The following is a 16770-nucleotide window of genomic DNA, read 5'->3' on the forward strand; positions in this document are numbered from 1 at the left end:
TCACATTCGGTGGCTGCCATACGTAGCCAGGCTTGAGGATATAGACAGGTTCAGTTGGGGATCAGTTGCTCTGTCATGGTTATACTAGTGTCTGTGCCGCGTGGCGAACAAACATGTTGTGAAGTTAGCCAGATCATTACAGCTGCTTCAGTCATAGATCTTCTGGTGGTTCCTTGGATTCAGACCCGTTGAATATGATACATTCGGCTGGCCTTTGGCCTCGAGGTAGTATTCTATTCAAACGTTATGTTTGTCACAATTATCTGGTGTTAACTTCATTTAGTGATAACCTGTGTTTGGGTTGCAGATGGTTAGGTCACAACCCTACAACGAGCGAGAAGGGACCTCGAGTTGCGAGTTGGAGGCTCAGGATATAAACCTCTTACAGGTTGGGGATGTGAGTATTTCAACCACTCTATATAGATTAAATGTCTCTTATGTTGGCAACAATGTATATTTAATGGTGACGTTTGATAACTACTTCAATTCACAGTTCATTTGGATGCCGTATAGCTCTCATGATGTAGTTCAGATGGTGCATCCAGAGATATTGGAGCCTCGGCATACGACATTATGGAGGTCCGTGACAATGTTGATCTATTTTGCTGTGATCGAGTGGCATCAGGTAGATCGGGTGCTACCGCAGTTTGGTGGATTACAGCCTCAACCACGAGCCGCACTCGGCATCGAATTTTTGATGTCGAATGATGGCAGATATGGTGATCGGTGGTTCCCATATAGCTTGCAATTTTGGCACCTCCATTGGGACAACCGAGCAAATCATGTCCTTCGGTTTGATGTCATGGCAGACCCAGGCCCGTCTCATGAGTTTTTGGATTAGTGGAAATGTTAACATACTTAAGTGAAAATATGAAACTAATGCAAATATGAAACTAACGACTAGACATCAACTCCGGTACCCGTGGTGACACCTCCCTGTGGACACGTCCTACATGTATGTCCTGGCTGTCTGTACAGTCCACATCTCATGGGCCTACTCGAGTCAGCCTCGTCCATGGTAGTCCGAATCCTAGTGGTCCTGGGACACCCTTTAGTCGCACACCTCTTGAAGGAATTCGGTATGAATGTGAGTCCATCATACGGTGGCCAAAAATCCTCAAGGACCGTAGGGATGAATCCTATCACACTGAACACCGAACTAAGGAGATACACCTTATGCACATAGGGCTGCCAAGTGAACCGTGAATACGCATAACATGCTAAGGCATGACATCATGGATAATGAAGTGCCTAAAAATATTCGCAATCACATGTCTGTACTCTGAGTGACACTCTATAACTACCAAGTGAGAAGGACCCAGTAGGTATGGTCTCGGCGACAGTAAACTCAGAATTATCTCTGTCATACAAAGTCACTGTGAAACACTTTGACATCTTCAAATTAGCCTCTGTAGCTTTCATTAGATGTTGACTAAATTACTGTCCGGTTCTCAGTTGAGCCTCTGCCTCTCTCTCTCTCTGTGCAAACAAATAGCTCGGCCAACCTGCTGTACGTGGACTTCACCAGTGAACAAACAAAAAGGTTCCTCACTCCCTTCAGTATCAAATTCACACACTTGGAGATATTCGTCATCATATGTCCGAATTTCCTACCTTTATTCCAATGCTGAGTCCACATCGCATACTTAATTCTGTTAGCCCAATCACACATGGCAGGATCTTCAGTTTGTAGAATATCAATCCTGTTAGCGACATTCACCAGAAGCCTACGTGCATCCTTGCCCTTAAAAGTCAGGGAAAAATTTGACGCCATATATTGAATACAGAATGCATGGTATGCAGCAGGTGGTAGCCAACCCCCGTCGGAAGCTTCAAGTGTCGCCTTGATACCATTGTGCCGATCTGATATCATCAGAATACCCGACAGTAGAGTCATATGCTGGCGGAGGTGGGATAGAAAAAAAGACCATGACTCAGCATCCTCACCCTCCATAAGTGCAAATGCAATAGATAGGATGTTGGAGTTCCTGTCTTGTGCAATCACAACTCCCCCCGTATTTGCCGTATAGGTGGGTCCCGTTGATATTGACAAATGGCTTGCAATTTCAGAATGCCTCAATATACGTTAGGAATGTCCAAAAAAGTCGGTGAAAATAGGCTTGCGACTGGTCCACCTACCCATCCACTCGCACAGGACTCGTTCTCAACATTGCAACACTACCAAGCATCGTCATCTGCACAGCAAGGACCTATCGCGGCAACTCATTGTATGACTCATCATCAATCTCCATAAATCTGTGCCACGACCTTCTGCTTAACCAAACCCTCCTATAAGTCGGTCTAAACCTGAAATGTGCCTCTGTTGCATTCAGCAGTGCCTTGAACCCATGGCTGCATCAGCTCTAACCATTGGTAGTATGAAGGCCGAGATCACATGATAATCAAGACTACTGTGATCGCTCGAGATCAACGTGGCCAGAAAAGTATGAAGTCCATTGTACCGTTTTACCTCCCAAATGCCTCTACACGGGCGGAGACTGATCCTAATCAAACATGTGCACCCATTGCCAAATTCCTTACACTTTCCAAAGTACTTGCGATAATCGGACTCCAACACTTTGTGCTGTACCCCACGTCGGATGCTATAGGTCTTCACGCTAAACACGACCTCCTCTTTGTCCTGAAACCGTTAACCAACCTGAAACTCTGATAGACCTCAGGTACCCTATGTATCTTTGGCACCAAACCCAACAGGTTTTCCAGGAATCCCCTCCTGTCTCATGACATCTAAGTCCAAATATAAAAAGTACAGATGGTACTGTTGAGTCCCTGAGCTGGACGCTCCGCCAACCCTAGTTGGATTATTCGCTGCTTTGTCATCACCGCTATCATCAGCAATGATGTCCGGCTCCACATCATCAGCGTCATCATCATCTGGCAATACATCATCTATACCATCCGGTGTCCCACCCTGTAATAAAACCGGGCCGTATCAATAATACAAACTTCTCTGTCACCACTGCTGTTGAGATCAGCTGCGAAGGACAGGGAAGCAACCACCATTTCCTGAGGTACAATCACAGGCACGGATGAAGAGGCACTAACAGGCCTCGAACTATAGCAAGCTACCGTTGCTAGAGCTTGGAGATTCCGGTTCGAACCACCTGAGCTAGAGACCACATCTACAAACTTGGCCAACAGCTTAGGTGTCCTGACCTCGGGAAACTGCCGACGACAATTGAATAGAACCTCCAAATTATCGTCACTCCCTATAACAAACGAATCATATTTCACATCATCTCGCAAAACTGGAATCGGAATGCGATAAAATAACTTCTTAACCCGTTTCACGCCTTGCAACCCCAGTTTCTGGATTATAGAATTTTGGAACTCAGCGAATCTCATTGTAGATTTCAGAAAAACACTGAGGGGATCCTTATCAGTAAACTTAATATCAGAGCGTGTTTTTTTCTTAATCGACCATCTACAGTGCACAAACACTAAAAAACTCTCCTCACTAGCCATTGTGTTTCACTCTAATGGGAGAAATTCATGTTCACATCATATTTATATACGTGGGTGCTTGATAATTTGAATAAGCCAAATTCGAATTATATAAAGACTGTTCTATGTGTAAATCAAAATATACTCATTCGAATTACTAGTGACATCCTTGCATGCATAATTCGAGTCAATGTGATTCGATTTAGTAGTAGGTCTCATTCAGTTTACATTTTTTGGGAGATCCAGATAACGTTTTTGTTTTTGGTTGATTTGTGTAATTTTTCGCTCCATTTGGTTTAAATCTGTATTTTACCCTTAAAAATATAAGAAAAATATTACTCAAAATGTAGTGATTCGAGCAGAGAGTGTTAAGAAAGTATTCAGAGTAAAAGAGAGTTTGATATCATTCACAAAACGACAAACTAAAAAGGAGTTATATAGTTATAAAATTAACTACCTATATTATTAAGTACGAATAACGTTACACATTTAAGACTTTTTATTAATTAAGTTCAATTAAATGGATTTAAAATAAAATTCAGTTATGACTAACATTATTTCAAGTCTTATTGTTTAATTTGATTGGATTTGATTCACAAAAAGATTTAAATATGTAGCATTATTCTATTAGTACTTTTAATTTCTTAATAAATATCTTTGCACCTGTTAATCGAAAATATTAAATTTTGAAGAGGAACTATATTCGAAATTTAGTAAGTTTATATTTCGAAGGGTTGTGACAAGGAATGTGAAGCAACATCCAGTTGATGTATTTAGTCGAGGAGCTGGTTGATGTACTTAATCGAAGAGCTCAAGTTTTGAAGCGGTTACTTATGTTAGGCAAAAGGAGCGGGAATAGTTATTCAATGATTGATGCACGTGAGTGTTATGTTTGAATGTGATTGGTCGAAAATTTTTATAAATAAGTAGGAGGTTGAAGGAACCAGGTTTTGAACTTGACTTCAGAAAAAACTCACGCACACTCACATTCGTCCTGGCGACTAAGGGTGTACATGGCCTAGCCCGGCCCGGCCCGGCCCCGACTACTTTAGGAACTAATTTAGTATAATTTTATCGGGTCTATGGCTGGGTAAGGGTCTCAAAAATAGATGTAGTTATTATTTTGGGTCAGGTCCGAGTCATAACTCGGGTCACCCGAACTCGGTCCGGTAGCCCGGTCATCATACACAATTAATATTTTGTGTTATTAGTGATGGATGATGGCTATTCTTATGTGAAATTTAAATATTGTAAACCTTAATATTTTGTGTTATTAGTCATTATAAGATTATAAGTTAATGTTTTATGTTTAAAATGCATAAGACTTTAGACTAATGCATAATATTGTGTTATTTGTATTGATTTAAATATTTGATGTTATTAGACAATATTAGTATTGATTATGGTTATACTTTAATTTTAGAGAAGGGTTGGTTCTTGTTATATTTTTTAAGTGAATTTTACTATGTGAATTGTGAAATAATGGTTGGAGATTATGTGATTTTTACATGCTAAAAACTCGATTTTCACCCGGCTCGAAAGTGCATAGGTTTCATCAGGTCTATGATCGGGTTAGGGTCTAAAATTCAGGTCCGGTCTATATTTCAGGTCGGGTCTGGGTTAAGCCAAACCCGGTGTGGCCTGGCCCATGTACACCCCTACTAGCGACTTAATGAGTCTGCTTCAAATCATTTTTCTGTAGGGTTCCTTTCATTGTTTTTACCTTTTCATTTACGTTTTTCTGTAACCTTTACTTTTCTTGAAAATTTACCTTTCAAGCAACTTTCATTTTCTTTGCTTAACTTTACATTTAAGCATTTTTTGTTTTCAATTTCAAAGCTCCTTTGTTGAAGGTATTTTACTGTTTTATTTAGATATAATGCAATTTAATTTAATCCTAATCAATGTATTTTCGAACTACTTTCTTCATGTTTTCAGATTTTTTTTATTTTGTTCAATCGAAAAGACATTTTTATGCACTTTAAAGATTTTTTTTTATTTTTTAGCGTATTTGGCAAATTTCTAGTAGTAAAAATAATAGTACTAGAAAAATAAAAAATATTTTTTTTGAAAAACTATAATTTATATTTTTTTCAGAAGATCTTTTTTTTTAAAAAAGATGTTTTTCATATAATAAATAACAAAAAAATATTTTATATTATTATACCCAAACATAATTGATAAATAAAAAAATTTTTTTACATGAGATACTTAAACATAAAATTACTTTTATTTTTTATAAAATTTTTTTAAAAAAATAACTAAAAAAAAATTCTTATCTTAAAAACTCCACAAAGTCTTTTTTAAGTGTCTCTTCCAAATTCGATATTTATTGGAGGATAAAAATAAAACTTACTTAGTTAGGCCAAAAAAAAAAAAAAACAGACGAGCTGAAACTGAGGAGTGTATGACCGAAAAAAAACTAAGAGGAGTGCAACACTTTCTTTCTCTCACTATCTTCACATTCACACTTTCTCTCTCTACACTTTTTCCCCAAAACTTACCGATCATGGGTCAGGGAACTCCGGGCGGTCTCAACCGGCAGGGCATGCCGGGGGACAGGAAGCCAGACAGCGGCGACAAGAAGGACAAGAAGTTCGAGCCGGCGGCGCCGCCAGCTCGCGTTGGCAGGAAACAGCGGAAGCAGAAGGGGCCCGAGGCGGCGGCGCGGCTTCCGACGGTGACGCCGGTTTCGAAGTGCAAGCTGAGGCTGCTGAAGCTGGAGAGGATTAAGGACTACCTTCTGATGGAGGAGGAGTTCGTGGCCAACCAGGAGCGACTGAAGCCGCAAGAGGAGAAGGCTGAAGAGGACCGATCCAAAGTCGATGACCTTCGCGGTTCGCCCATGTCCGTCGGAAACTTGGAGGAGCTCATCGATGAGAATCATGCAATCGTTTCGTCATCGGTTGGCCCTGAGTACTATGTTGGAATCTTGTCTTTTGTCGATAAGGATCAGCTTGAACCCGGTTGCGCCATCTTGATGCATAACAAGGTAGGGTTTTGTTTCTCTTAGTTTATTACTTTTTATATGATGTTGATTTGTGCTTTATTTGTCGAGGTTTGATTGAGTGATGGAAGAAATTAGGGTTTGGTGTTTGAATTGTGTGGATATGATAAAACCTTTCCAGACTTAAAGTACTAATATTTTCATGGAAAATGCTGCTTGTTGAATCATTAATGCACAATTACACAATTTTGGGAGGTATTATTAGTTTTAAAAAAATTGTTAAGTGTCTTTTTACCTCGTAACAGTTCATACCACAGGGACAGATGTGTATAGTTTCTAGTATCTTTAATCAGCACGACTCGATTAAATCACCAACAAAGATGATATAAATTCTGAATAGCTAGCAGGGGAAATTAATGATTCGGAGTAATGTAGGCATTGGCACGATGGTTGTTTGTGTAAATGAATTAGAATTAGTCTTTGCTTCTTATATGGTTGATATAGTTAAATGCTGGTGATACAATTTTTATCCTAACATGTTTGCCATTTTATCAGGTTCTATCTGTTGTTGGGCTTCTTCAAGATGAAGTTGATCCAATGGTCTCAGTCATGAAGGTTGAGAAAGCTCCTTTGGAATCCTACGCTGACATTGGTGGTTTAGATGCCCAGATACAGGAAATTAAAGAAGCAGTTGAGCTTCCTCTCACACATCCTGAACTGTACGAAGACATCGGTATCAAACCACCTAAGGGGGTCATTTTATATGGAGAACCTGGAACTGGAAAGACCTTGCTTGCAAAGGTGGCCATTTATCTTTGTTTCTTATTGGGTCACTGAGATAGAATTAACTCTATAAGTCAGTTAAAAAGTAATAGTTTCATTTGTTGAATACCAACTAATCTATGTCTTATTGTCTTACCTTTCCCCTACTCTTCCCACCCCTCTCTTTTTTTCTTCTTTCTTCCTTTCTACACAAGTGCCATGCATAGGCTGTTGGCTCTAACACGAAGTCTCTTCTTCTTTCAGGCTGTTGCAAACTCAACATCAGCAACATTTTTAAGAGTTGTTGGTAGTGAATTAATACAAAAATACTTGGGAGATGGTCCAAAACTTGTGAGGGAACTTTTCCGGGTAGCTGATGATCTCTCCCCTTCAATTGTCTTCATTGATGAAATTGATGCAGTTGGTACAAAGAGGTAATGATTGCACACCAACATTATAACCCCCCCCCCCCCCCTCCCAAACTTTTTTTTTTGTTTTTTTTAGGGCGTTGAGTTTACATGGTGGATCTTCTTGGAATTATTTTCATCTTGTTAACACACACACACACACACAATATAAGAGAATATAGAAAATGGATCAGCCATCCTTGGATGATCCTCGCATAGACACAGAAGGTATAGTTAAGTCATTAAAAGTTAGCAATGTAATAATGCACGCCATTCCCTTTGAGGATACTAAAAAGCCTACTCTATAAATATTGTTTTAGGGCAATTGCAACACACTGAATCCAACACGCTCATTGTGCACAAGTTAGTTGACATAGCACTGAGTGTCCTGTTCTTCTCAAGCATATGATATTGTTAAACTGTTGATCCAATTCAAAACTGAAGTACAATTAAAAGCTTTACATTAACTCTTGGAGTCAATGACTGGTCAAAATTTATCTGTGTGTCTTTTCTGGGGAAGATTGGGGGGAGGATATAAACTGGTGGAAGAGTATATTGTGGAGACCTGCTTATGACTCTTATCCTGCATTACCGTTGCATATTAATATTTTAACACACTCTGCAGGTATGATGCTCACTCAGGTGGAGAACGCGAAATTCAAAGGACTATGTTGGAGCTTCTTAATCAGTTAGATGGTTTTGATTCAAGAGGAGATGTAAAGGTGATCCTTGCAACCAACAGAATTGAAAGCCTTGATCCAGCTCTGTTGAGACCTGGTCGAATAGACAGGAAGATAGAGTTTCCCCTCCCTGACATCAAAACCAGGAGACGCATTTTCCAGGTAGGCATGATGACTAATTTTGTGATAGCAACAACCGAAATGCTATATATATATATATATATAGGCATATTTTGCTTAATCACATGACTAAAAGCTCTTATACTGGTTTTCATGTAGATACACACATCAAGGATGACATTAGCTGATGATGTGAACTTAGAAGAATTTGTTATGACTAAGGATGAGTTTTCAGGGGCTGATATAAAAGCAATATGCACTGAAGCTGGCTTACTTGCTCTACGAGAGCGCCGAATGAAGGTTCGAATCATATTCTTTTATGTTTTCAGTTATTGGCTAAAACAATGCAATTCTATAAAAATTTTAGGGAATGGTACTTACTGTTCGGACCTCTACGATTTCCATACCCTGTATATCTCCTGTTTGGAAACAAACAAGGTCAAATTAGAATTTAGCAAATTATTGATTTCGACCTATGTGGTGGAAGTTTTCCTTGGTGTATTTTGAAGTACCAAAGTTGTGTTTATGTGCAAGATGATTGATCATTTCATTCCAGTTGTAACGTGTACATGATTTTGTGTGAAATTTGTTGAATTATTTGGATGCTATTGTCTATGTTCCTTTTGTTTTATATCATTTTAGGCTTTTATTTAAATTTTTAAACCTCCCCCCCCCCCCCTTCTCTCTTCTGGTTTTGTAGGTGACACATGCCGACTTTAAGAAGGCAAAGGATAAAGTGATGTTCAAGAAGAAAGAAGGGGTGCCAGAAGGACTGTATATGTAAAATATCTTCCTCAATTTCTCTGATTTCTGTCGTTGGTTATGGTCGTTCTTCTTTATGTTGTGTGAACGATGTTTATTCGCTTGTATCCTAAATTAGAGCTTTCAGGGATTACGATCTGAACTACAATTCAACATAGTTTCCGTTTATCATTTAAAAGACGAGGGAGCATTTTTCATAATCCTTGTTATAATATCCAGAAAGTACTTTGAGCAGTCTTAAATTCACCTCGTTGCCCTATAGCTTATTTTTGTAGTGACGCTGATAGCACCAAAGAGGCTTATTACCTTCGTCGCATGAGAATGATATGTTTTAGGTTGGCACATAAATATTAACTAAAAAAAGTGAAAGAACCTGGGAAGTGCCTTGTAATACATTAGAAAATAGATGTGCATGTTTTGACAATAACTAGCTTAATTAGATGCCACTATGTGAGTGCGCATTTGTAGTATTCCGAGTAGTAGTTGTTGAGGGAGTGGAGGACGACCTTCTTGATCTAAGCCAAAGAATGAACCTTATTATCTGAAAGATGCCAATAACAAAAAGCAAGAAACCCCATAAACCAACCAACAAATACCCCAGACTCCTAAGCCTATGATAAATATGATCAGGGCTGGTCATTCCCAGGGCCCACATGTATGTTAGCAGCATGCAGGACGCAGAAGCCACCATCAGGAATGTCATTATCCACTTCATAGCTACATTGTTAAGTGGAAACCCGCTTATGATTAACAAGAGCGCACACAGAGAGGAAAAGAATGAAGCAGAGTTGAAGAAGATGAATTTAATATAATCTGGTGATTGAGCATAACCTAGAACCACCGTTCCGGCTTCGCAGTAACCATATCTGTTGCATTGGTAGCCGCCATCGTGTGTGTCCGCTGACCATACTCCTCCTGGTGGGCTTAGAACTGATTGGAATGTTATGGTTGCGATGACGGTTGTTGCTACCATGAGTTGACTGCTGTCCATCCAGTTGATTTGGCTTATCAGGTATTTTTTGCAGAAATGCTCAACCCTGCTACTCCATCTGCTGTTCTTATCTTCTTGTGGTGTTATTTCTGTTGACGAGGGAGGTGGTGGCGGTGAAGGATGATTATTGTTACTTACCGAGGATGGTGCTGATTGTGATCGACGAATGTTGTTTTGCTGTGGCAGTTGTGGTGGTTGCTGTTGAGGCGCCATGCTTGACAAGGGCAGAGGTTGTTCCACACGAGTATCTGCTGATTGTGCTGGAACGAGGTTGCTTTCTTGAGGTTGTGATGACTCTGAAGGTTGTCCTGTGCTTGATCGCAGTGGCAGGTGTGGTTGTGGTTGAAGATCCATGCTTGCCAACATCTGTGGTTGTTCTGCAGGAGTATCTATTAGAGATTTAGATATACTATTGTTAATTTCTAGAAAGAGCCACACATAAATAACTTTAGGGTATTTTCTTAACTTTATCAGAACGTCAGAGTCATTTTTTCTGAATACTACCTATGCTTCCTTCTGATGAGGATGAGTGTGCATTATCAATGTCTGTTGATGAGGGTTCTGACTCTTGTACAACAAGCGTATTGGAAGAGCTTTCAAAGAGTACTCCTGCTCTGGTTAAAAGTTGGTTAATTCTAAGGGCATAGGAGTGCACCATGTCCAAAGCTGATAAACTTCCAACTTCATTCAAGGCACTTATTGCTGGACTCATTTCCGATACCGAAAGCAAGTATTCAATGCTCTGCAAAACTTGTCATATTTTACTAACATTGATAATCATTCATTTTCTACATAAAAGGGCATCAAAATTATTGTGTTATTACCATTAAGTAACAACGTATACTCTATTATCAACTTTCAAATGAGTAATTATTAACTTATTGGTTAGTAGTACCTTAAATTGCCTGTTCTTCACAGCTAAATGCAAAACAGTGTTACCGTCTTTGTCCTTGGCACACAAAATTTGGTGGTTGTCTTCTGCAGCTTCAAGTCTCATTGTTTCAACCAAGAATTTCAAGGCCTCAAGATGGTTAAACCGAACACACAAATGCAGAACGGAGCTATCATCGGTCACAATCCTCTCTTTAACGGACTCCGGCCTTGCCCTTACCAGCTCCTCAACTGCTGCCGCGTGTCCCCTCATCGCGGCGAAGTGGAGAGGAATCAGGTCATCTTTGTCTCTAACCATGCAAGCTTCTTGGTTTATCTGCAACAAAATCTTCACAACCTCCACATGCCCTTTAGCGGAAGCAAGATGAAGAGGGCACCGTCCTTCTGAGTTCACCTCGACGGCGAAAGCAGGGTTGTTTTCTAGAAGGATCTTGCAGAAATCTTGGTGTCCAAGCAATGAGGCTATGTGTAATGGGGTTTCATGAAAGGGATATAGTGAAACCCTAAAGAGAATGAGAGGGTCCCTTTGGATCAGTGCTTTTAAGGTCATTACACATCCTTTTATTGATGCTTCATAAAGTTCTCTCATTGCATTGTCTTGTAGATTTGAATCTGCTTTCAAAACCTCCATTCTTTTTGTAATAATGTTGGGTGCAATGTGATCATCAATGTAGTTACTTTTAGTGTCCTGAAACAGTGTATATAATCAATCAGTGAAATCATCGAACAGAACGATAGTAACAAGATCCAAGTGTTATTATAATTTAAGCTTTGTTTATTTGTGTTACAAGAACCATATCGGCAACTATATAAATATAAGGCAAATTACATTTTCTAGCTAGTTATTATTTGAACTTAATTTTAATACATTAAATAGTGTATTACACCTAATTATGAATTTCTATATTAAAAAATAGGTTTAATTACTTTGTTGGTATTTATAGTTTTACTAAATTTTCAATTAGATTTCTATTTTTTTTTCACTTTCAATTAGATTTCTACACTGATTTTAGTTTTATAATTAAGTCTTTTTTAGTGTAAAAAATATTAGAGTTAACTGGATATTTCTTCGCAAATTTAAAGGTATTCATAATTAAAAACCTAACTAGATCTTTGACCGTATGTATTTTGATAGAAATATTCTATTAATTTTAACGTTTTTTATATAGGAACCTAATAAAAAAATATAAAAATCTAATTAAAAATTTAATAAAACTATAGAAACTAACAAATTATTAAATCTTAAAAATAAAATTTTAATATTTTAAGAACCTTTCAATATTTTGAAACTATGTTATAATTTTAAATTGGCTTGGTAACCAAATCGACCCAAATGGAAGGGAACAACAAATTAGACATAAATTCTTAGAAATAATTGTTTGGTCATATCCCTAATTCGATCAAGAGATGATAGGTATGAAATATATAAATAGGAATGACAATACAATTTGTATCGTAGATACTTATGGCACTCCTACTTAGTCGGGTCGAATAATTATCCGACTTAATTAAGATGGGTTTTGAGTAGGATGGATTTTCGGATTTCGAATAAGATTGATTTTTGTTCAAGGTGGCACGGGATCTAATGACCCATCTATATGCCACCATTTCTTGGATTACTATTTAGTTGCTAACCCTACATTGACACTAATCAATATCATTACCAAACAGCCCACAAATTAATACTATCTTCCAATTGGATTATGCTTCCATATTAAATTGTCAGATAACTTATGTGAATAAAAATAATTGAAGAATTTGTGTGTGCATCATTATAGTACCTTGATTTATTTGAAGAAGTCTCACTGCTAATGCAGAAGTGTTACCATCTTTATCAATACCATAACCAGAGCTTTCATCACTAACTTAGTGTGTTCTTCAGCTGAAGCAAGATGAAGAGGATAACGTCCTTGTTCTGAGTCAACATAACTCCAGATTTCCAAGCACAGCGGCTGTGTGTAATGATGGGATTTCCCCGAACAAAGAATGAAAATGAAAATGAAAATGGTCGTCAAAATAGCATGTTTCAGTGTGTAAGGTGCTTAAGCCACCATTATTGTTATTCAGTGATGCTTGATAGAATGCCTTCCTTGCATTAATATTTAATTCTTCTGTCTCCATTAAAGGAATTAATTAATGTTGATGTTAATATCAATTTAGATAGTTGGTCTGTTGTTAACTTTCATCAGTATTGATTATATATAATCACAAATCTGAGGACCAGCCACTCACGGTTTTTATTCTTTTAAATAATAAAAAAGAGAATACTTCAAAAAAAAAAAAAATGAAACACTTTTTGGAATTATTGTTTTTTTTTTTTCATTTAAGAAAAAACCCCACTCACGCGTTTGAAGAAAAACGAAGCAAGGTTTGAAACGGTCCTCGGAGTAATATATGAATTTCTTAGGAGAAATGTTAGAGGGTGATCAAATTTATTATTTTTGGTCAGTTAGTTATTGTTGAGTTTAAAAAATTAATAATATTTTTATGATGACAAATATTTAGGTTTGGATTGAAAGTCTAAATATATTTGTGATGTGTGTGAATAATTTGTAGGTCCAAATAATTTACAACTAAAAAAGAACTCAAGCTAAATGGAAGCATTCTCCTTTAATTTGCACCAACCATTGCTCTAATGGTGTTGATAAAAAACCAAAAAAAAAAAAACATTTGTAAATTGTTCGGTTGCTCGGTTCCTGAACAGGTCGGAGGTGTTAGGTACTCTAGATTGACGGGGGATCTAGATCCAGATCGTTTACGGGTGACTGAATCTCACGGACTAGTGTGGTGGAGAGAGGAGGAGGGCTCGAGGATCTTATCGACTGGTCGGTGTGACGTGGGGGGAGCCACCTGCAAAAAAGACTCTGACGCTCAAGTCAGAATCTGTACAAGGTGGCAGAAAAAGTAAGGGATAGGTGTCATACCTCTGGGGAGGGGTAAGCCCTCCCCCTATATAGTCTGTACTAGGGTGGGTCCCACACTGGAAGACCCACCTTATGGGAAGCTTCCTTCCCCAGCTGTCAGGTGCCAGGTGGAAAGGGTGACAATGCCTGGGTCGCTTTCTGGCTCGGATCTCCCCAATCTGTCGGGTCGGCGAACCCGAGCACAGGGCTAACTGGGCCGGACCAAAACAGTGCCCCCAATGCGTCAGCTATAGCTGCATGCGCCGTTGTTGGCGCGTTTCATCCTACTTTCTCCCTGGTTGGGGCCTCGCCGAGTCGGCTGCTCGTGACAAGGGTGTGTCTCCTACGCGCGGGTGAGGTTCTTCCGCTTCGGGGGCGTCACTTGTCGCCTCGTTCTCCGCGCTTGACAATAAATTTCATTATGATTGATTTGAAAACCTTGGTGAAAAGTCCACTTTACTCCTGATCTTCGCGCTTCTCCGTGACAGTTATTCCTTTGTTTCTAGTTTTTCTTTCCTATTTTCACGTTCCCTTTCCTCATTCCTGAATCACTCCTGTGCTGCTTTTTCTCATTTTTCCTTCGAGCTTTCTGGATTCTACTGCATTGGTCTGCCTCTGATTCCTCAGAAGTTTCTGAAATCACTTGACAACTTCCTTCCTGGTAAGCATCTCCGTTTTTAATGAATGATTGCTGTTGTTACTGCTATTGTTGTTTTACTGTTGCCATCTCCTTGCGTTTTTGTAGCTTTTAGGCTATGCATGCGTTTTGTTTGAATCACGCCGCTGTTAGTTAGGCTTTAGAGGGGGTTACCATTTACATTTCTGGTTTTTAGCCTTTGTTTAACTGTAGATAGGCTTACTGTGGTATATAGTGTTAGTTCCGGTTTTTCCGGCTTCCCAACCTATTAGTCTGACTTTGAGTGGTGCCCCCACTATAGGTATGGCGCAACTTCCCCTTCCGAGGCCCCGTGTTGACCGATACGCCTGGGTCACCTCAGACGTGAAGGATACACTCTCTCAAATAACTTTAGAGGAGCTCACGGAATTCCACCAAGCCGACTAATTATGCGAGGGAGGTCCCGAGGAGGAACGCTACGAAGTGTTCGTTCCCGCAGACCACGAACGGATATGTCTCTTAACTTGAACACCCCTCGAATTGCCGACTGAATTTGGATGTATAAGGCAATGTTTACCGTCCTGCGGGTTCGCATCCCCTTCTCCCCCTTCCAAATGGCACTTCTAAATCGGTGCGACGTGGCGCCGTCACAGCTGCACCCAAATAGTTAGGCCATCATCCGATGCTTTGAAATGGTCTGTGAGTATTTGGAGTTGTCGGCCTCCGTAGAAGTGTTTTTGTGGTTCTTCGTTTTGACAAATCTTTCCAAAGAGGGGAGGCATAAAAAGGGTTTCATGTCCTTCTGGGCTGCTCAAGGTAGGCGAATCTTCGGGGTGTTCGAAGATTCGTTTCACGGTTTCAAAGACAAGTTCTTCAAAGTACGGCCTACTGAAAACCAACACCCATTTTGGCTGACTCATGAGGGGGAGCGCCGTATCCCGACCTACTGGAGTTTCGGGGCTGGGTCCAATACCTTTACTAAGGTGACATACAAAGGGATGACCAAGGAGGACAAGAATGTGGCCGACTTCTTGTTGGCTATTTTTAATAAAAATAATGTCAACCTACATCTTTTGATGGGTGACCAAGAGATGGATAGAAGCTATGTAGGTGAGTGATTGGCTAGTTTAGTGTTGCCCCCTCGCTTTCTCCCTTTTTTTACTAACGCGTTGTTGTGTGTTGTTACTGCAGTGTCCATGGCCGCCGAGAAGATCGAACTTGAAGATTTAATGGCCCAGTTTCTTCCCAGGCATAGTGAGGACAGCTCCGCCACCCATACTGTCGACCCCCCGTCCTCCCCTACTGCTGAAGTGCAATCAACTCCACCTCCCCCTCCGGGACCTACCAGCCCCAACGCAACGGCCACTCCTAGTAGCAGCGTGGTCCCTCCGGAGGTAGAGCCTACCGGGGAAGGTCCCGACGTGGTGATAGTCGAGTCGAGAACCCCCGTAAGCGGAAGTCGACCTCCAGCCCTGAGGGGTGGCTTACCGTTATGAAAAAGAATTTCGATGCCGGGGGTTTCATCGACTCGCAGCTCATGCCGGACACCGATGAGTTCTTCCATGAGGGGGATCTTGGTGCCCAGGTTAGGTGGATCTACCGGTGCATGTTGAGATCTGTGACCATCGCAAGGAGGGCAGAACCCATCCTAACCCAAGCTGGGGTACTGGACGGGAAGTACCGTCAGTCCTTGCGAGAGGTCGAAAGCTTGAGAGCTGAGGTGGGATCCTTGAAGGAGAGATTAGCCACCTTGGAGGAGAAGTTAACAACTTCCGACGAGACGGTGGCCCGACTTACCAATCGAGAGATGACATTGGAGAGTCAGCTCAACTCTACTCGCGGTGAAATTGTTGCAGTAGAGGCCAAGGTTGCTGCCCTGGAGGCCAAGCTGGAGGAGGCCGTCAAGTCGGCAACGGATGCCAAGACTGAGGTCGCGGGGCTGAAGGGGCAGGTTGCTGGTTTGAAGAAGAAGAATAAGGAGACTGTGAGAAATGCTCGCGAGGTGATTTTCGGGACCGAGGAAGCGATTAAGGCCCAGGTCAAGTTGCTTTCTCCCGAGTTCGACACCTCCGCCATTGGAGCTTTTAAGACTATCCGGGATGGTCAGATTGTTGACATCCCAGAAAAGTAATGTGTAATTAGTTGTACTTTTTTGGGCTGTGCTAGCCTTGTAAAGTGTTGTTTTGAACTTTTTGGTAGCTTGTGTAAACTATTTACCATTTTACT

The 16770-nt window shown here is 40.3% G+C and overlaps 4 protein-coding genes across 5 annotated transcripts; 1 reads left to right on the forward strand and 3 right to left on the reverse strand.

Moving 5' to 3' along the window:
* Positions 1-900: 900 nt before the first annotated feature.
* On the reverse strand, positions 901-2195 carry LOC130936528 (uncharacterized). Its single transcript, XM_057866614.1, has 4 exons — positions 2140-2195; positions 1506-2057; positions 1282-1360; positions 901-1188 (listed from the first exon to the last, which is right to left on the reverse strand). The coding sequence occupies exons 1-4, from the start codon at positions 2193-2195 to the stop codon at positions 901-903; spliced, it is 975 nt and encodes a 324-aa protein (XP_057722597.1).
* Positions 2196-2329: 134 nt separating this feature from the next.
* LOC130936534 (uncharacterized) lies at positions 2330-3366 on the reverse strand. Its single transcript, XM_057866619.1, has 3 exons — positions 2968-3366; positions 2714-2932; positions 2330-2641 (listed from the first exon to the last, which is right to left on the reverse strand). The coding sequence occupies exons 1-3, from the start codon at positions 3364-3366 to the stop codon at positions 2330-2332; spliced, it is 930 nt and encodes a 309-aa protein (XP_057722602.1).
* Positions 3367-5850: 2484 nt separating this feature from the next.
* LOC130933443 (26S proteasome regulatory subunit 4 homolog A-like) lies at positions 5851-9389 on the forward strand. The gene is made up of 6 exons (XM_057863058.1): positions 5851-6457; positions 6968-7213; positions 7439-7608; positions 8207-8423; positions 8541-8681; positions 9082-9389. Exons 1-6 carry the CDS (start codon positions 5873-5875, stop codon positions 9163-9165), a joined length of 1443 nt encoding a protein of 480 aa, XP_057719041.1. The 5' UTR covers positions 5851-5872; the 3' UTR covers positions 9166-9389.
* An 89-nt stretch (positions 9390-9478) lies between these two features.
* On the reverse strand, positions 9479-13138 carry LOC130933442 (uncharacterized). Of its 2 annotated transcripts, none has more exons than XM_057863057.1 (4): positions 12807-13138; positions 11030-11713; positions 10639-10876; positions 9479-10511 (listed from the first exon to the last, which is right to left on the reverse strand). In XM_057863057.1, exons 2-4 carry the CDS (start codon positions 11654-11656, stop codon positions 9580-9582), a joined length of 1797 nt encoding a protein of 598 aa, XP_057719040.1. In that variant the 5' UTR covers positions 11657-11713; positions 12807-13138; the 3' UTR covers positions 9479-9579. The 2 variants fall into 2 exon arrangements, with proteins under 2 accessions (XP_057719040.1, XP_057719039.1); XM_057863056.1 differs by having other exon boundaries at positions 9479-10523.
* Between the last annotated feature and the right edge of the window lie 3632 nt (positions 13139-16770).

This window comes from Arachis stenosperma, chromosome 6 (genome assembly GCF_014773155.1).
Source record: "Arachis stenosperma cultivar V10309 chromosome 6, arast.V10309.gnm1.PFL2, whole genome shotgun sequence".
NCBI classification, from domain to species: domain Eukaryota; kingdom Viridiplantae; phylum Streptophyta; class Magnoliopsida; order Fabales; family Fabaceae; genus Arachis; species Arachis stenosperma.